Raw genomic sequence first — 21,192 nt, 5'->3', positions numbered from 1 at the left:
ATCCCAACCTGAGGCATTTCTCTTGTCATCCGTCTTAGGACCACACTATCTACCAGGTTCGCAATAATAATCTTGCCACATATAATTAGTCCACTTTACTTAGTTTCGACTATTGTGATGAGCCGTAGGGATTCATAACTTGATACACAAAATGAAATATTAATTGGGGCCATAGAGGGTCACAAATTCGAAAATGTAAATTTGCCCATGAACATTCCGTTTAGGAACCGGGGCAAACTTCTCACAAATCAATGAGTGCTGTCCGTTTCAATTTTATGCTCAATGATAAGGGACCTCCTTTTTATAGCCGAGTCCGAACGGCGTGCCGCAGAGCGACACCTCTTTGGGGAGAAGTTTTTACATGGCTTGTACCTCACAAATGTCGCCAGCATTAGGAGGGGATAACCACCGCTGAAAATTTTTCTGAAGGTCCTGCCAGTATTCGAACCCAGGCGTTCAGCGTCATAGGCGGACATGCTAACCTCTACGCTACGGTGGCTTCCAAAATCTAAAATACTAGTGTAGAATCGAAAATACTGGTATAAAAACAATTAACCTTCTGAATACACCTTAATAAAATATCGTTACTTGCCTCTAATAGTGAAAAGACCCCTTGAACATTGAGGTGAATAAAATATGCCGTTTGAAATTTTCATCGAATAAGAGAGAGTGTACACCACAAAAAATTAAGGTAAACAAAAAACAAGTGGACAACATTAAAGGTGGACATTGTTAGAAATTCAAAAAATTCCAAGACGCCTAATCACTTTTGGCAACCTACTATCGGTGAATCCTGCAAAGCATCTTTTCAGGGCAAACACCGTATGAAAATTTTATTTTAATAAAATAGCCGGTAGTATGGCATCTCTGGTAAAAAAGAAATGCGAATAATTCTTAAAGAGAGTATCTCCACTCCACTGAATTATGGAAGGGGAAGGTTAAGAAGGCCTTTGCAATATGAATGGATTTAGATTTTTTTATTTCCTACTGCGTAGGGATGCCTGCATTTGTTTGTAGCTATGCTACTTGATATTTATGTATGTTATGCTGTTGTTGTAAGTGTGCATGAATGTACTCTGTAAGAACACACACACACATACATAGTTATGTATACAATGTATATTTGCGCTGGTCTTCATATTATATACATAGGTATGTATGTATGTAGTACATATGGTTGAAAGGTTAAATTTTCATTGCGAATTGTAAAATTTCCATAATGTTAATGAAGATGTCATTAACTGGCCGGAGGGTAAAGGAAGAACAAGAAAGAGAAAAAAAGAGACAATGTTACAAAAGGGAGAAAGAGGAAGCAGTAGTATAACGGTAGTTGTTTCTGACAATATGTTAAATTTTTTTGTGTACTCTATAGAAAATGAGAAACGACAGGTGGGAAGTAGATTTATCTAGCACCCCTTTACCATTCCACATCAGTTAACCTTTTAATGTACGGTTTTTTTCAATAGATTACTCAAACACACACACACACACACAGTGCTAATGCACATATAAGTATGTGAAGTACGTAGAATAAATTGTGTATATATGCATATGTGTGAAAAAAATGTAGTTCTTCACAAAATAACAAAAAAGTTACATTCATAGATAAGTATCACCATCACCAACGTCAGTCACTCTGGCGTTTATTTTTAACTTACCTGGATAAATTGACATTTCGCATTGACCCAGAATGCTAAGCATTACAATAATGGCCACAAGTGTTTTCAGGCATATTCCACCACCCACACTTAACATATTGTTGGCTTTGGTTTGGATGGTTGGTTGGTTGGTTATCAACTTTAATTTTTTCTTTTTAATTGCACACCAAAACAAAACACCTTTTTTGTTATCAAGTATTTTCTTAAAACTTTTGTTCACTGGGCGTTTTATTATTTTCTTTTTGGAAATATTTCTTTTTTTCCAAAGATTTTATATTTTCTCCGCTACCATATGGTGGCCGGTCATTGTTGCAATTCAAGCAGAGCAGCCCCCAGTGGTGGTGAGTGAGTGCCTTTAACCTTTTGGCTTGTTGGCAATTATTGATTTTTTTTGTCGTCAACGTTTTGAAAAATTTCTCTTCTACCCTCTCTGGCTTTGCAATGGTTGTTGGTTATTGGGTGGTGGTGTTGGTTGTGGTTGTGTTGGCGAGGAGGGTCTTGTTAACTTATGTTGCGTTTAAAAACTTTGTTAATGTTGTTATTAAATATTTGAATTTTTTCTTTAAATATATTTTTTGGATTTTTCTTCGTTTGAGAATACTTTTTAAGAATTCTTTTCGTTTTTGTCGTTTTTAATGGTTTATCATATGCCTTGAGTTGTTTCAATGGAGTTATATGGGGAAATTTTCGATATTCTTTGCTTAGTTGGCAAATGTTATTATGGTGTTTCCTTTCCCTCAGTGGTGTATAGGCTAAGTTTATATAGACATATGTGTGTGTATGTATGCATGTATGATGGTTATGTTACTGTTGTTTCTTTTTTTCCCAATTTTTTCTTATATTTTTTTTAACTGTGTAATATTTAATGAGCTTTTTTTCGTGCGTTAGAATTTTTTGGTTTATGTTTCGTCGTTACGATACGTCGTCGTTCAGTGTTCCCGTTGTACTGTTGTTCGTTTTCCGTTGGTTGGATTCGCCAGCCAACGAATGGTTTGTGTGTACTGCCTGTGACGCAAAATGTTATAACACCTCCGCATTCTGCTCGAATGTGAGCTGAGACTTGATGGGCCAACATGTTTTGTTGTTATATGAGCCTTAACCACCCCATTTTGGTTGGCAGGGTTGCAAGTTCAATTAGTTCAACACTTAGTTTGTAACAGTTGACACTATGAAAGTATCCATATATTGGTTAAACAAAATCAATATAAGAAAGAGACAAAGAAACAAAAAGCATTAAGACAGAGATGATATATAAGACTGTCAAAATAAAGTAATAAATGTCAAAGCTGTTCTTTAACTCTAAAACCAGTAAGGGAAGGCAAAAATCGGGCGGTGCAGAGAGGAGTGTCTCAGAAAGGGGTCAGGTGGCTTTCGCTCTTAATTAAAATACCGGGCCGGATCGAACTTTGGATACCCACCACATCGGGTATATATGTAAACCTCCTTTCGTCACAATCCAATGAAAATTGGATAACTTATGCACCCAAATTCGGCACGGACATTGAGTGGTCTTAATAAATAAGTCACTGTTGAATTTTGTATTTCAAATTTCAACAAAATCGGGGAATAAATAAAGCTTTTATGAGCTTCAGACCCTTAACCAGCATATCGGTCTATATGACCGATATGCTGAATACAGCTATATCTAAATACAGTCCTATTTTTACCATATTTGCGTCGGATGGCGGGTGGCCTAAAACTACTAACTGTTTCAAATTTCAGCGAAATTGGTTAAATAATAAAGCTTTTATGGGCTTCATACCCTTTATCGGCAGATCGGTCTATATGGCAGCTATATCTAAATATAGTCCAATCTGAACCATATTTAGGCTCGAAGTTGAGAGGCCTGGTACTGCTCACTGTCTCAAATTTCAGCGAAATCGGGTAATAAATAGGACTTTTATGGGCTTCAGACCCTTTATCGGGAGATCGGTCTATATGGCAGCTATATCAAAATATAGTCCGATCTGAACCATATTTGGGTCAGATGTTGGTAGGTCTAAAACTACTCACTGTTTTAAATTTCAGCGAAATCAGATAAAAAATAAAGCTTTTATGGGCTTCAGGACTTTTATCGGCAGATTGGTCTATATGGCAGCTATATCTAAATATAGTCCGATCTGACCCATATTTGGGTCCTATGTTAGGAGGCCTAAAACTACTCACTGCTTCAAATTTCAGTGAAATCGGTTAAAAAATAAAGCTTTTATGGGCTTCATACCCTTTATCGGCAGATCGGTCTATATGGCAGCTATATCTAAATATAGTCCGATCTGAACCATACTTAGAACAGATGTCGGGAGGCTTAAACTAACCCACTGTTTCAAATTTCAGCGATATTGGGCAATAAATAAAGCTTTTATGGGCTTTAAACCCTTTATCGCCAGATCGGTCTATATGGCAGCTATATCTAAATATAGTCCGATCTGAACCATACTTAGAACAGATGTCGGGAGGCTTAAAATAACCCACTGTTTTAAATTTCAGCGATATTGGGCAATAAATAAAGCTTTTATGGGCTTTAGACCCTTTATCGCCAGATCGGTCTATGTGGCAGTTATATCTAAATATAGTCCGATCTGAACCATATTTGATAAAATTTAAAATTAATATTAAAATTTCAGCAATGTCGGATGAAAAATGAAGTTTTTATGGGCATTAGACCTTTTGCTGGAAATTCGGCCTATATAGCAGCCATATCCAAACATGGTCCAATTTGGCCCGTTCAAAAACTTAACCAGCGTGCATCAAAAATACGTATCTGTGCCAAATTTCAGCTCAATATCTCAGGCATGAATTTGACTGTGGATTTGTGGTTAGTCGGAAACTAAAACACCTTGTCCCAAGCTTTACTCCGGTGGATGAGAGACTAGCCACAATCCGCATAAAAGCCTAATATCTCAACATCAGCCCTTTTTGTGCCCATGCCCCGATGGAAGACAAGGACGGGCAGACCAAGGATATGTTCTACGAGCGCTTAGAGAGAGAATATGACCGCTGCCCCAATCATGATATCAAAATCGTTCTGTGAGATTTAATACAAAGATAAGGAAGAAAGACATCTGTGGTCTAATAGTCTGAAAGTTTAGTCTTCACGAGATATCGTCCGATATTTGGTTGAGGCCAGTAGATTTCGTCGCGGCAAAAAACATGGGAGTTAGCAGCACCTGATTTCAACATAAAAATATTCACAAAGCCACAAGGCTGTCACGCGATCATAAAACGAGGAATCAAATTGATCACGTTGTGATAGATGGAAGGCATTCATCCAGCGTGTTAGATGTACGATCGATCCGTGGAGCGAATATAGATTCGGATCATTATTTTGTTGCAGCAAAGCTTTGCATCCTTTTGATCATGGCCAGGAAAGTACGATCTGACACTGCACGGAAGCTGGACATTGAAAAGCTGCAAACACAACAGATGGCAATGGCATACTCCACTCGACTGATCCAACTGATTGATGAAAGTTCTCGTTGTTCCAATGATATAATGGCGCAGTGGCAAACCAATGCCCACTCCATGAAAAATACCGCGAAATCCGTACTTGGGTACCGGAAGCCTCCCCCAGAAGAGTGTCGAGATGCTACTGAAGCCAAGAATGCGGCATACAGAGCAAACCCTGCAATCAGTAGCAACGCAACAGATGAAGCAGTGGTATCGGGAGAAAAGTAGAGAGGAGAAACGTCTATTCCGCAGAAAGAAATGGAAATGGATAGACGTGAGTGTTAACGAATAAAGATGTATAGGAGTCAGAATGAAGTCCGGAAATTCTACCAAAAAATTAAACATCAAACTGATGGCTTTGGCACAGGCACATCCTCCTGCAGAGACAAAGAAGGAAATCTGATAACTGACACAGACAGCGTGCTGAGGATGTGGAATGAACATTATACCCAACTGTTAGTGTCCGACGATGATACCGCAGAACCAATCCCTGATGATGGTATAGAATGTTTACCTGCTAGTCAGAAGGAGGTCCAAGCAGCAGTAACCCCACTGAAGAACAACAAGACAGCAGGAGCCGACGGGTAACCCGCTGAACTATTTAAGACCGGAGGCGACACGCTGATTAGGCGTAAGCATCAGCTTGTCTGCACAATCTCGCTAGAAGAACCCATACCCGATGATTGGAATCTCAGCAAACTATGTCCCGTACACAAGAAACGAAGAACAAGACGGAATGTGCAAACTACAGAGGAATAAGTCTCCTTCCCATCGCATACAAGATACTCTCGAGCGTACTGTGTGAAAGATTAAAACCTAAAGTCAATGAGATAATTGGGTTCTATCAATGCGGCTTTAGACCTTGTAAATACACCCTAGACAAAAGAAGTAAAAAGGATTCCGCTAAAAATGTATCCTATTAACTGAGTTTGTGTTTGATTTATTTTGATCTCAAGAAGTCATAGAAGTCACCATATTGACCGATTCGGATAAAACTTGGCACTGATATTAAGGCTTAAGGGCTCAAGAAGTCAAATCGGGGGATCGGTTTATATGGGGGCTGTATCTGTTTATAGACCGATTCAAATCATACTTGGCATGGATGTTGAAAGTCGCAACTCAAGTCCTTGTTCCAAATGTCAGCTACATCGGATGAAAATAGAGGCTTCTAGGGGCTCAAGAAGTTAAATCGGGGGTTCGAGTCCTTGTTCCAAATTTTAGCCAAATCGGATGAAAATTGAGGCTTCTAGGGGTTCAAGTAGTCAAATGGGGGTATCGGTATGTATAGGAGCTATAACCAAATCTGAACCGATAATTTGCAAACCCCAACGACCTACATCAATAAGAAGTATCTGTGCAGGATTTCAAGCGGCTAGCGTTACGCGTTCGACCGATATAGTGATTTCGACATACGGACGGACGGATATGGCTTCGATCTAGCCATGTCCGTCCGTCCTCAGAATGTCAGAAACGTTTTATTTTTCCGTGTATGCACCCACTGTTGAGATATCTCTGTGGCCCGGCACCGAGAACAGGTGAATTTTGAACTGTTCAGTCATCTCGATGAGAGATCTGCGACAGCCGAGGGCGGTTTTTGTGTTCAGAAATACGTTCTCCAGGGATTTAATGGCTTTTTGTGTTCAGAAATACGTTCTCCAGGGTTTTAATGGCCGCCTGGCTTTCTGAGAAGATATTTATGCCAATAGTCCTTATGACATTATATCTTAGCTATTCCACCACTTTCTTAATTGCAAGGATCTCCGCTTGATACATACTGCAGTGGTCGGGTAACCTTTTGGATATGACCAGTTCTAGATCTTTAGAGTACACCCCAAAGCCCATCTAGTCGTCTAGTTTGGAACCATCCGTATAGAAGTCTATGTAATTTCTATTACCAGGGATATCGTAGTTCCAATCGATTCTATCAGGAATAGTGGTATAGTACTCCTTATCAAAAAGCGGCTCAGGCAGGGTGTAATCCACATTGCCTGGAACATTGGACATTGTAACAAGGATAACACAGTGTGCGTAGCAACATAATCTTCAAACATTAAATTATATGGACCGTACTAGATTCAAATATAGATTTCTTCCATTTTTCTGAATTTTATACCCACCACCGATGGATGGGGGTATATTCATTTTGTCATTCCGTTTGCAACACATCGAAATATCCCTTTCTGACCCTATAAAGTATATATATTCTTGATCGTCGTAAAAATCTAAGACGGTCTAGCCATGTCCGTCCGTCTGTCTGTTGAAATCAAGCTACAGTCTTTTAAAAGTAGAGATATTGAGCTGAAACTTTGCACATGTTCTTTGTATCCATAAGCAGGTTAAGTTCGAAGATGGGCTATATCGGACTATATCTTGATATAGCCCCCATATAGACCGATCCGCCAATTTAGGGTTTTAGGCTCATAAAAGCCACATTTATTATCCGATTTTGGTGAAATTTGGGACAGTGAGTTGCGTTAGACCCTTCGACATCATTCTTCAATTCGCCCTATATTGGTACAGATTTGGATATAGCTGTCATATGGACCGATCCGCCGATATAAGGTCTTGGGCCCATGAAAGGCGCATTTATTGTTCGATTTTGCCAAAATTTGGGACAGTGAGTTGTGTTAGCCCCTTTGACATCTTTCTACAATTTGGCTCAGATCGGTCCAGATTTGGATATAGCTGCCATATAGACCTACCTCGCGATTTATGGCTTTGAACCCATAATAGGCGCATTTATTGACCGATTTAGCCAAAATTTGGGACAGTAAGTTGTGTTATGCCCTTCGACATTCTTCTTCAATTTGGCTCAGATTGGTCTAGATTTGGATATACAATAGCTGCCATATAGACCGATTCACTCGATGTAAGGTCATAGGCCAATAAAAGGCGCATTTATTGTCCGATTTCGCCGAAATTTGGGACAGTGTTGGGTCCCTTGACATTTTTCTACAATTTGGCTCAGATCGGTCCAGATTTGGATATAGCTGCCATATAGACCGATCTCTCGATTTAAGGTTTTGGTGCCATTAAAGGCGCATTTATTGTCTGATTTCCCCGAAATTTGGTACAGTGAGTTTTGTTAGCCACCGTAGCGCAGATTTTATCATGTCCGCCTATGACGCTGAACGCCTGGGTTCGAATCCTGGCGAGACCATTTTCAGTGGTGGTTTTCCCCTCCTAATGCTGGCAACATGCTATGTAAAACTTCTTTCGAAAGAGATGTCGCACTGCGGCACACCCCCTTATCATTGAGCTTAAAACTTGAATCGGACTGCAGTTCTTTAGTGGAATGTTCATAGACAAAATTTGTATATTTGAGTTTGGTTAGCGATATATATAACAATCCAAAAGACCAATATTTTTTTTTTTTATAATTCACTTTATTTGCAATCTATCTTAAAAATACAAGATAATAAGCAAAATTGATCACAGAGATTATTCAATAACAGGTGTTATGTGCTCCAATGAACTACATAACATAAGAAACAAACTAATGTTGTAGATTTATATTTTAATTATGGTAAAAGTTTTGGTTTATTATATGCTACTGACTAAGATCTAGTACATGTTTTCTCTTCAGTCTTCTTGTGTCATTGCTGTCGTCCAGAAGGGAAACAGCAAGGGGATTTGGGTGATGACGTAGTCTTTGGAAATAGTTTGTGCTATGTTTACAGATTTCTTCTTTAATAGAGAGCATTTTGAGATCTTTTAAAATATCTTTGTTTCTTACAAACCATGGTGCATTTGTTATTAATCTTAAGGTTTTCGATTGGAATCTTTCTAAAATTTCAATATTTGAATTCTTTGCAGTACCCCATAGTTGAAGTCCATAGGTCCATACTGGTTTTAGTATCGCTTTATACAGGCGTAGCTTGTTATTTAGATTTAGCTGTGATTTTGGTCCAAGGAGCCAGTACAGTTTACGGGTTTTGATTTTTAATTGCTGTTGTTTTGCTTTGATGTGTGCTTTCCAAGTTAGTCTCCTATCTAACGTCATCCCAAGATACTTGACTGTGGAGTTTTGTGGTACAACGTTTCCATGAATTTGCACTGGAGGGCAGTCTTTTCGCCTTGTTGTAAATGTTGTATGTGTTGACTTATCTGAATTAACTTTAATGTTCCATTTGAGAAGCCACTTCTCGAGGTCGTGAATTTGTCTTTGTACAAGACTTGATGCATGGATAGGACACTCACTACAGCCAAATATTGCTGTGTCATCTGCATACGTTGCAAAAGTAACATTGTTTGAGACGGGAACATCTGCTGTAAATATGGTATATAATACTGGTCCTAGCACGCTGCCTTGAGGAATACCAGCCTTGATTTCAAAGAATGGTGACGTTTCATCCTTAACTTTTACATAAAAATGTCTTTTAGATAAATAGCTTTTAAAAAATAAGTAAAATTGAGCTGGCAACAACTTTTTTATCTTGAACAATAGGCCATCATGCCACACACGGTCAAACGCCTGTTGAATGTCGAGAAAAATTGCTGAACAATACTTTTTGTTCTCTAAAGCATCAATTATGACATTAACAATCCGATGACACTGCTCTGGTGTCCCATGATTATGTCGGAAACCGAATTGATGCTCAGGAATAATGTTTTGCTCTTCCAATATTGGCAATAAACGTCTTAAGAATATTTTTTCAAATATTTTAGAGAATATTGACAAAAGGCTTATGGGTCTAAACGATGAGAGCAAATGTTCAGGCTTATTTGGCTTTGGTATCATAATGACTTCAGCGCACTTCCACTGCGTTGGGAAATAGTCAAGCCTCAGCATCGAATTGTAAATGTAAGTTAAAAGCAGAATACCCTTTTTTGTCAAACTTTTAACAACTTTTGAAGTGATTTTGTCATATCCGGGAGACTTGCCGTTTCTAAGATCATTAATCTCACGTTTAACTTCTTGAGGCGTTATATGTTTCAGAGGTAAATGCATTTGACATGGCGAGTTCAAAAAGTTGGATATTTCTTCTTTATCACTTGAAGAATTAAAATCATAAGGAGAAAATATATTATGTAAATGGTTTGCAAAAGCTTCTGCAGTACTTTTTTCGGATCTACACCAGGTACCATCAGGTAATTTAATCAAGGGCTTTCTTTTAACTGGGCGCTTAAGATATTTTGTAGCTTTCCAAATTAAATGGTCGCCGTATATAGAGCTGTTGTTTATTTTCTCCATAAATGAAGCTGTCTTATCGTTTTTGAAGTCAGATAGCACTTTTTTTAGCTCCTTGCAGGCTTTATTAAATAGTCGCTTGTCGATTGCGCTTCTTGTGTTTTGCCATCTCTTTCTTAACCTTCTTTTTTGCCTTATAAGTGACCTTATTTCTGTAGAAATATGCATATTGCTTGTTACATGTTTGTGTGGTTTTAATGTGGATTGAAAAGCAGCTTCGTGAATAAGTCCTGTAAAATATTCCACAGCATTATCAATATCCTCTCCATCCTTGAGTTTTATATTAAGGTTTATATTCGCGTCTAGCCATCGTTGAAATGTTATGATATCAGTACGAGTTGAAAATAAGTTGGAATTGCGAGTTTCGGTATTTATTGAAATGTTGTAGTTTATCAAAACAGGGCTATGGTCAGAGCTTAGATCTTCAGAGCTACAAACATCTAAACGATGACTTGGTATTCCTGCGTAAACAGCAAAATCAAGCAGATCCGGAATTTTAAATTGATCGGTAGGCCAATACGTGGGGGATCCAGTAGATAGAACCGAATATTTTTTCTTTGTCAAGCATTTATAAAGTTCTCTTCCCTTTGGATTTATTAGTCTGGAGCCCCACCATGGGTGCTTAGCATTAAAATCTCCTCCTACAATGAATTTGGAACCCATTGACGAAAATATATCTAGGTAGTACTGATACTGAATGCTGTGGCGGGGAGGGATAGAATAGAACCGAATATTTTTTCTTTGTCAAGCATTTATAAAGTTCTCTTCCCTTTGGATTTATTAGTCTGGAGCCCCACCATGGGTGCTTAGCATTAAAATCTCCTCCTACAATGAATTTGGAACCCATTGACGAAAATATATCTAGGTAGTACTGATACTGAATGCTGTGGCGGGGAGGGAAGTATATAGCGGAAACAATAAAATCACCTGAGTTGCTGCTTACTTTAATACGAGTTGCCTGTACTCTATCTTCTTGAATTCCCTCTAGGGGTTCATATTTAATTGAGCTTTTAATCAAAATGCAGGAACCTGCGTGAGCACGATTGCTTGGATGGCTGGTACTGATAAGGTCGTAACCCCTTATTCGAAAATAAGTCCTATTCGTAAAATGTGTTTCCGACACCAGAAGAATGTCAACATAGTTAGTGTTAAGAAATATTTCAACTTCGTTTTGATGATTTGGAAGCCCATTGGCATTCCATAATGCAATTCTCAGATTTATTTGCATAGTTTAGACACTAATAATGACATCATGCTTATTAAAGAATTGGTTAATTCAATTTGTTTATTGAGTAATGCTTCGATTTTTTCAAAGGAATTGCTTTGAGGGCCATTGTTACCTGATAAAACTTCGGCATACGATGTCTGATTGTGGTTATTCGAATGTATGTTGGCATTCCAAGTAGACGGTAAATTGGGGATATTAGTACTAAATGTATTCATGTTATTCGTGTTGCTATCTCTCTTACTTGCATGTCGCTTCTGAACTAGCTCTTTATAAATTCTGCACCCTTTGTAACTTGCAGTATGACCTCCTAGACAATTACTGCATTGGGGTGGAGTAGTTCTTAGTTTCTTGCACTCAGATGTTGGATGGTTTAGACCACATTTAACACACGTATAAATTTTCCTACAGTATGTCTTACTGTGTCCAAATTGTTGGCATCTGTGACATTGAATGATATCATCCCTTTTTATAGGTGGTTCAATTTTAACCACAGCGTTATATATATACCGGATATTGTATACTTCAGTGTTTTTTGGACCAGGCTCTAAATCAACAAAAAACATTGAAAGAGGACTTTTGTCGAATCTGCTTTTAACATTTACAATATTTCTAACTTTATGACCTTGTTGTTCGACTGCTTGCTTGATAACATCAATAGGTGTTGTAAAATGTAAATTTTTCACTACGACCCTGTACGCTCTCTCCTGCTTTAGCTGATACGTATGGAATAAAATTTTTTTCTCATCAAGATATTTAATCATTGTTCTATATGAATTCACAGACTTTATTGAGAGACGAATTTGGCTATCTTTGAACGATTTATAAGTAAATTCACTTGGAATTATTACCTTTGATATGTCATCTATCATTTTTCTTATATCCATAATATTAGGCAGTATTATTGGAGGTGGTTTTGGTTCGGTGGTCTCGATGTTGTTATTGCTGTTATTTTGATTTTCATCGCTGTTTTCAGTACTTAATATTGCAAATTGATTGTTGCTGGTGCTTGGTTGGTCTTCTTGAGTCGACAAACGTTTTCGTTGATGAAGCAGAGGAGATTCTGCATTGTGTCTTTTTCTCGACGAGACAACTTGCTGCCAGCCTACACAGTTATCATTGCCATTGTTGTTGGAAGCAGTTCCAGCATCATCGCCGTCTTCGCCACCGTCCATGCTGTTGAAACAGCAGAACAGCAGTAGTTGTTGTTGTGATGTTTTTTTTTTTTTTTTTTTTTTATTTTTTGTTGATTTAAAGAAGGTGGTTAGTGTGTTGTTGGTGACTTCAACACACAGTTTGTAAATAGAGTTTTAAAGGTTTGGCACCTTTACGCGAAAAAAAGAAAAATATTCAAATTGTCTAGCACTGCACACGACTGGTTGGGATCACTGTCAATGACTGACTGAAAGACCAATATGGGGGCACAAATTATGCATTTTTCACCGGATTATGACGAAAGATGGATAACATATATACCCGTGGTGGTGGCTATACAAAGTTCGGCCCGACCGAACTTAACCCCTTCTTACTTGTTTTTTGAAAAACTTTCCTATTGCTTTTAAAAAATCACCCTTTATATATGATTTTTATATTGGAATGTAGCTCAAGACAATTATCAAAGCAATTGACCCGGTGCACACCATGTGCATAGTGAACACTTGTATCGACTACTACCGTTAAATTTTATAACAATCTGCCTACTCGATACCATAACACAATGATTGCTCAATAAACCACAGCGCCTGCGTAATATTTTAAAGCTTTACCCAACACTTTGGAATAAAGTAGGGGAAGGAGCAGTCGTGAGTTAGAAGCGTTCATGGGCACGAGAGGGCTCGGCAAAATTTTTGAGTTTTCGAACACTACTGTCACTGAGTGCGAAGCTTCGCTCCCTGCTCGCATACATGGAACTTGGAGCAACAATTTGCCAAAAAGCAGGAGCAGTGCTGTCTGTCGTACCTACATCATTCATTCCGAGCTATTTTCTTCTCTATTGTTGCGGCACTTTGTGTGGATGTACTTGTGTTGTGTACATGTAGGTACATACACATGCATAGCCTGCCATACCATACCTAGCAAACCGTTGTTGCGTTGTGTGTGCATGGCCAGTGCACTGGTTTTATTTTTAGCCATCAAGTTCGAGGAGGTATTGGGATAGGACATACCGGAGAGCAGGCACGGCTAGCAGCTAACAGGCAAACGAATAGCGAACGGAAATTTTCATCAATGAATTTTCGTGTAGATGTCGTTGTGGCATCTACGTCGTTCTTTTTACCTTTTTTCGGGTAATACGCATATGCGCATTTCATTGTACCCGGGAAATTCAATGAATTTCGGTTCCATTAAAATGTAATGATACCAAACACCAGCACCAGCACCGACACCGTTACTGATACCACCGATGCCACCTGCAACAGCAGCAGCAACAGCAACAGCGACAATGACAACAACATTCACACCAAATTTGGGGTATGTAATCAAAATTCTAGACAGCCTATTTCAAGTTTGACATTTGTTGGACATGTAGCTAAAGCGTGTTATATTTTCGTTCATTCAAGGTGAGATAAGAAAATGGCCAGGAAAAGCAACATACGGCGGAATACACCATACAAACACATACACACGCTCACGCACACTTGCACCCAAAAATGCCTATATACATATTTCCACCTGTATGTACGTTCATACATTCATGAATACATACAACATACACACTTGTACATACTCAGTGCAGAGATATAAGGTGTGATACACCTGTATTTATATTGTTGATAATTATGGTTGGCCACAGTTATGGCTCCAAGCAATAATCTATTAAGAAAATTATGTGTATGTGTGTGTGTGTGTATATCACGAAAGGATATTTCACTATTGAACCGTTTGTAATCGATTTAGCCTACATCTCAAATACAAGAGGATAAAGAACCGAATATTCAACAGTCTTTTATGCAAATGTAATTGTCCTTCGAACAATTGAAAAAAAAACCAAACCATGAAAGCCCCCTGCTATCCTCATATAAGGTGGCGAAGGGGCGATGATGAAGGCTTGGCTGAACATATGTGTAAGGTTGTGACGTTGGCATCTGCCAGAATTTCGGTTTCCTTTTCCAATGCTATGACCACGGGATGGAGAAACGAAGCCACCTTGTTTCACACGTCGTAGGCATGTCCACCTAAAACGCTCAGGGTTCAAATCCTTACGCTACATTTGGAAGGCTTTCACACATGCAAAGATTCTCTGCGAAGAGGCGCGAAATATCAGTCAAATCTGATTAGAACTGCACCCTCTCTAAAGCCTCAAGCCGTCAAATGGGAGAGACCTTTTCATATGGCGTGTCCACCTAAGACGCTCAGGGTTCAAATCCTTACGCTACAATGGGGGGCTTTCGTGCATGAAACAATTCTCTGCGAAAAGAGCGAAATTTCAGACTACTCTGATTAGAACTGGACCCTCTCTAGAGGCGCAAGAAGTCAAATGAGAGAGGCCGTTTCTTATGGCAATAGTTTTAGAGCAAAACCACCAGCACCACCACTAATACATTTGCAATGAAATCGCTGCACGCACATACAAAGTAGGCTTAAGCAAGTTTGCTGTATATTGCTTGCAATTGCTTATGTAAGTCTAGAGTCTTTCAAGGTCATTGGTGGCGTGTATAGGTATAGACCGTGTCAGGATATAGACCGATTCGAATACTACTTGGTGCAGATGTTGGAGATCATAAGAAAAGTCGTCGTACAAAATTTTAGCGTAATCGGATAAGAATCCTGCTCTCTAGAGGCTCCCCCCTTTTGAGAAGCACAGGTGGGTTCTACGGGACGCCTCCAGGTTGCGGATAGTGGAAACCCCTGTAGTATGCGAATTAAGTAAGCAGCGGCAGACAATCCAGCGGACTAGAGTCTTAGGGCCTCAGAGAATTCTACTGGCAAAGTGTTCCTTTAAATTCTGAGTGCCGTTTGAAGCTTTAATCGACATGGCAAAAAATTGACGCCTTAAATAACCAATAGCCATACCACCGCAGTATCTGTTCCCATATTGGGCGACTGCAAACAGTGTCTGTACTCTAGAGGAGCGGCTAATCAGAAGTAAAACTATAAATCCTTCAGAAAGCAACGGGAAACTGAACTGAATTACAACTGAATGCAATGCAAATGCAAATTTGCCCATGGACTTTCCATTAAGGAACTGGGGCAAACTTTTCACAAATCAATAAGTGCTGTCCGATTCAATTTTAAGCTCAATGATAAGGGACCTCCTTCTTATAGCCGAGTCCGAACGGCGTGCCGCAGAGCGGCACCTATTTGGGGAGAAGTTTTACATGGCAAAGTACCTCACAAATGTCGCCAGCATTAGGAGGGGATAACCACCGCTGAAAAATGTTCTGATGTTGACGTCAGGATTTAAACCCAGGCGTTCAACGCCATAGGCGGACATGCTTACCTCTGCGCTACGGTGAAGTAATATTTCTTAAAAATCGTACAACATGAATAATACAATCCAAAATATACGTCCCTCAGTCTCCGACCAAACGAGGGTGCTAAGAATCGTCGGAGGAAAAGCAAAGCGAAAACTTACCATTGGAACTTGGAACGGCCGAAATCTCTACGAAACCGCAAAACTAAACAACACCATCAGTGAAATGGATCGTCCGCAAATAGGCATATTAGGCGTTAGCGAAATATGGTGGAAGGAATGCGACGAACTCAAATCGGAGAACTTTACAGACTAGCATTCAGGGAATCAAAGCGGAGTTCACAGAAAAGCAGTGGGTAAAGGAGTGGTGCAAAGCAGTTAGCCACATGTGTCACAGCATACCTCCCAATGTCAGATAGGACAATGCTAATCAAATACTAATATTAACATCATCCAAGTCTACGCTCCCAGTGCGGCGTAAGTACAGATGAATTCGAAGAGTTTTATAATAACATCGAGGCTTTTTAAAGCGATCTGGATGGTTCAACGGTAGCAATTAGAAGGCATCTTCCTTCTCCTGTTCCTGATGGCAGACTGCTACTTCAACCTAACCTGCGACTTAGTTGGGGTGCGTCCACAGGGATCTGGGTCTGAGTCGAGTGGGTCTGGCTGGGTAGTTAAACAGGTGACGTGTATCATGCGGTCCCTGGTTACCATCGGGACATACATCTTGCACGTCGGCATCAATCCTTGCTCTGTAGGAGTTGTGGCGGCTATGTCTGCCGGAACGTAATTGGGCCAGAACGACTCTGGTTTGCCGAGGGAGGTCAATTCCTTGGGTGCAATGGGAGGCGGTCGTTCTCCAAGGACTAATGGAGAATAGGTAGATATTCACAATGGCGGAGATATCAACCCGCCTTGAGGAACTTCCTGTTTCACTCAACGGTCTTTCATTTTCTTAACCCTAAATTCCACAAATGACTGGCGCCCAGACAGATAATTCACAACTCAGCGTTCCAGGCTTGGCTGGAGGGACGTGTTTACAATGACCTATAATAGTTTGGCATGGTACCGACCTATCCCGTGGCCTGGGCTGATTAAAGCCATGATAAATGTGTGCAGTGATGGCATCCAAAGCAGTTGTTGTGCTATGCAGTTTTGGAAATCCATGCTGATGCTTGGCGAATTAAAATTCTCCAACGAGGCTCGGGAGGAGTAGTCCCCAAGAGTCTTGTCTATTGGTGAGAGGAGGGAGATCAATCTTTACGACTCCCTATTACTCGGGTCCTTTCCAGGCTTCAGTAGCGGAATCTTTACTTTACTTTAATTGGCTATGACAGAATATTTCTTCCACTAGCCGAACGTAGAATAGCGTTCCAAGCGCCTCCATCTTCTGCGCTCATTCTAAAATCTCTGACACCAAGTTTCGAGGTGTCTCCCACAACTTGATCTTTCCATCGGGCTTTTGGTCTTCCCGGTTTGCGTGTACCACCATGTTTGCCTTCAAAAGACTTCTTTGCTGGAGCTTCTTCATCCATTCTGACAACATGACTTAGCCAACGCAGCCGTTGTATTTTGATGCGTGTAATATATATATATTACTATATTCTCCGTTAACGCAAACTGGTCCATATATCTTACGAAGAATCTTTCTCTCAAATACTCCAAGCACTGCCTCATCTGCTTTCACAAGTACCCATGCTTCAGAACCATATAACAGCACGGGTAGTATCAGTGTCTTGTAAAGTGTAGTCTTCGTCTGTCGAGAGGTGGCCTTGTTTCTAAACTGCTTACTTAGTCCAAAGTAGCATCTGTTTGCCAGTATTATTCTTCGCTTTATCTCAAAACTGGTGTCATTCGTTTCGGTTACGGCGGTGCCGAGGTAGATAAAGTTACTGACTATCTCAAAGTTGTGGTTCCCAACTTTCTCCATGTTCTTTATCTGCTCGGTTGTACAAGGCTTTTTGGGAGTGGAGACCATCCATTTCGTCTTATCTCCATTTACTGCCAGACCCATTTTCACTGACTCTCTTTCGATTCTTTCAAAGGCTGCAGTTACTACTTCCGGTGACCGACCTATGATATTGATATCGTCCGCATAGGCAAGTAGCATGTGCTCTCTTGTGATTAGTGTGCCATATCTATTCACATCTGCATCTCGTATAATCTTCTCCAGCAGGATATTAAAGAGATCACACGAGAGGCTGTCTCCTTGTCTGAAACCTCGTTTGGTATTAAATGGTTCGGAGAGATTCTTTCCTATTCTTACTGAGGAACGCGTATCAGCAAGTGCCATCCTGCTGAGACTTATTAATTTTGCAGGGATACCAAACTCAGACATGGCTTGAAATACCTTTGAACGTAAAGGAGTATCGAAGGCGGCTTTGTAGTCAACAAAGAGGTGGTAGGTGTTGATTTGTCCTTCTTGGGTCTTTTCCAGGATTTGGCGCAGTGTGTATATCTGGTCTAGGGTGGATTTACCAGGTCTAAAGCCGCATTGATAGGGCCCAATTATCTCATTGACTTTAGGTTTTAATCTTTCACACAGTACGCTCGAGAGTATCTTGTATGCGATGGGTAGGAGACTTATTTCTCTGTAGTCGCCACATTCCGTCTTGTCTCCTTTTTTGTGTACCAGATTCTTCATCAGTGTAGAGATTCCGTCCGGCCCAACACCTTGGATGATTTGGAGGCCCGGATGACATTCGTAACTTCGTCCACGGTAAATTGTCATCGTCTCGGAGACCACGGATACGATAAATGCCTCTGCTTCTAGTCCTGTCACTCTAGGGATGCACAACAAATTGACGGTTGAACACCTGGCGCCTCTCTTCGGATCAGTCACAGTTACAGTTACGTCGCCAATGACTGAGGTCCGAAGGAGTTCTTATCGGCAAGGGTTGCCGCCTCAGTGTAGTTAAGAAGTAGTTCCATCGGGTTAATAATATTTAACGCAATTGAAACATATTCGGGGGTACATAACAGCATTTAACATCTCTCCTTGTCATATCGAGCATCATAAGCACTCAGTATTTGTGCAAGATCTGGTGCCGACCGACCACTCACCGCCGCTCTCTGCTCGATACCGCTGATTATCCGCGACTTTCATTGCAGCTTCTCCGTATGGAGCATTCCACTATCCACAACCTGTGGACGTACCCGGTAGCTTTTGGCTGCGCTTTCCGTGATACCGATGGATACCACACAAGCCGGAGCTGAAAGTTCCAGTCTGTGTGGTGCTCATAATTATCCCGTGTTAGCCAAGACTTTGGATATAAAAACCATCCGGACCTCTCTACACGATTCAAGACGCAAAAGCGGCTGATTTACATGATGCAAATTTTCCGGATGACGCTTTTGTGCAACATGCGATATATGCTTATAGTAAGGGTAACGATATGCAAGTAAAGCAGTTTTGTAATGTATATCCAACCAGTGCAATAAAAATTCTTTGTTTTTCCATTCTCCCTCAATCGAGTTGCATGTCGCATGACCCACGACACTGTCGCTTCATTAAATATCGTTAAATGCATATTCTAACATGTTCGACACACCCTGTTACAATTGTGCTATTCTTAAGATGTCACAACGAGCAACACTGCTATTGTTTATTGCAAAAGTAAAAAATTGGTGATTAATACAAAGAACCCGAAGAAACTTTTTACAAAAAGAAAAAGACTTTCCTTTTTTGATATAAATTCTAAATATACACAATAAAATGGCTGCTTTAAAAGGTAACGCGCAGAACTCAAAAATTCTAATGTTTCATAAAGAGCTGAAAATTTTCTTTTTCTTCTAAACGAATGTCAACCTAACCACTTCAATAAAATCAATGCTCAATGCAAATGACGAAAATCTAAAAATCACTACAGCGTAAGTTTTTAATACCGTTTGTTTTCGTAAACACTGCGAGTGTTGATTTCTTTTTTTTTTTGGTTTCGCCTTTCTTACAGTTTAATAATATGTGCATTTATGACATGTATCGGCATGACTTTCCTTATTTTGGCTTGCGCCGTACCCCAACCAAAGATATTCTATCCATTCTTTGTGCTGCTGTTTTATGTTTTATCCGTAATACCGATCGTTCTGGCCAAACGACTGAATCCAGGCAGTGAAACAAATCCCAAGACAGAGTTTGCTTTATTCATTACAAGTGGCATGGTCTTAAGCGCTTTTGCATTGCCCATTGTCTTGGCTCACACTGCGGTGGTAAGTGTGGGAAAAGTTCGCCAATTCTGGGGTGACCTTTTTAAAATTACGTCATGTTTGTAATTCCAAACCAAAACCCATCTCATTCCAGATCTCTTGGCTGGCTTGTATTTTAACCTTGGTTAGTAACGTCATTAACTATTTGACCATCTTCGGCTATGTGATGAGAGAAAATGAATTTGATGCTCCATATGGCGGTATGTTCTAAGTATGGTAGAGAAAAAAATGGACATTTAATTCTTCCGTGATGCTGCTGTTGTCGAACCATATCTTAGCAGTAGGCGGTAGGCGATATGGTTGACATTGATTAACACCAAGGATTAATAGTAACATAGAACGATGGAAGAACGAACGATCCAGAGTATTACTCATATAATTGGTACATTAACATTAATAAGACACACATGCTGTTTTTTACATATTATATATATACAATTAAAATAGGCAACAAACAAACGAACACTCACATTATCTCTTAATCTCATAGGTGTTAAATTACAGAAAACAAAAAGTCAAAAAATAACATTAAATAAATGGTGAACCGGTGATCACCGAAACAAAAATTTGGTTCAATGTTTAATATAGGGCTGCCTGGTGTAAAAATTGCGTGAATAGCGCCATTATATCGTTTAAATATGAAGGGTAACTAATCGTTAATGCGGAGACAATTACAAGGGGACATGGAAGTTGTCAAAATCCTACTAGGAAAAGCCATTGATTTTATGTCAATTTGTCCTTTTTATTAAATATATTACTATTGTTGTATTGTTGTTGTTGTTGTAACCACATTTTCATGTGGAGATGGCGATCCTCGTCAAGCTCCTGTAGATGAGCAAGGTCGTTCCGGTTCAAAGGACGGATCTCCGCGGGAATAGAATGGACATTGGTTATTTAAAGGTGTCAATAACTCGCCTTGTCATATCGAGCATCATAGACACTCAGTATTTATGCAAGAGCCGGTGCCAACTGACTTCTCACTGAGACTCTCCGCTAGATACCGCTGATTGTCCGCGAATGCTGTTGCAGCTACTCCGTATGGAGTATTCCACTA

General features: G+C 39.8%; 2 protein-coding genes and 1 long non-coding RNA gene across 3 annotated transcripts in view; 2 read left to right on the top strand and 1 right to left on the bottom strand.

Moving 5' to 3' along the window:
- The window catches only part of LOC106095463 (uncharacterized), a 32,798-nt gene extending 30,180 nt beyond the window's left edge, over positions 1-2,618 (bottom strand). Inside the window, exon 1 of the mRNA XM_059369160.1 lies at positions 1,659-2,618. Within this exon, the coding sequence (XP_059225143.1) occupies positions 1,659-1,755 (97 nt within the window). The 5' untranslated portion in view covers positions 1,756-2,618. The remainder of the gene's footprint in view (positions 1-1,658) is intronic.
- Positions 2,619-13,333: 10,715 nt separating this feature from the next.
- Positions 13,334-14,451, top strand: LOC106094096 (uncharacterized). Its single transcript, XR_001222472.2, has 2 exons — positions 13,334-13,990; positions 14,080-14,451. It is a non-coding gene; the product is annotated as an uncharacterized LOC106094096 (long non-coding RNA).
- Positions 14,452-19,407: 4,956 nt separating this feature from the next.
- On the top strand, positions 19,408-20,601 carry LOC106094076 (leptin receptor gene-related protein). Its single transcript, XM_013261253.2, has 3 exons — positions 19,408-19,805; positions 19,886-20,141; positions 20,233-20,601. Exons 1-3 carry the CDS (start codon positions 19,765-19,767, stop codon positions 20,347-20,349), a joined length of 414 nt encoding a protein of 137 aa, XP_013116707.1. The 5' UTR covers positions 19,408-19,764; the 3' UTR covers positions 20,350-20,601.
- The last annotated feature ends 591 nt before the right edge of the window (positions 20,602-21,192 follow it).

The sequence above is a fragment of the Stomoxys calcitrans genome, chromosome 5 (genome assembly GCF_963082655.1).
Source record: "Stomoxys calcitrans chromosome 5, idStoCalc2.1, whole genome shotgun sequence".
Classification (NCBI taxonomy): domain Eukaryota; kingdom Metazoa; phylum Arthropoda; class Insecta; order Diptera; family Muscidae; genus Stomoxys; species Stomoxys calcitrans.
This window is presented reverse-complemented; position numbering and strand designations above follow the sequence as displayed.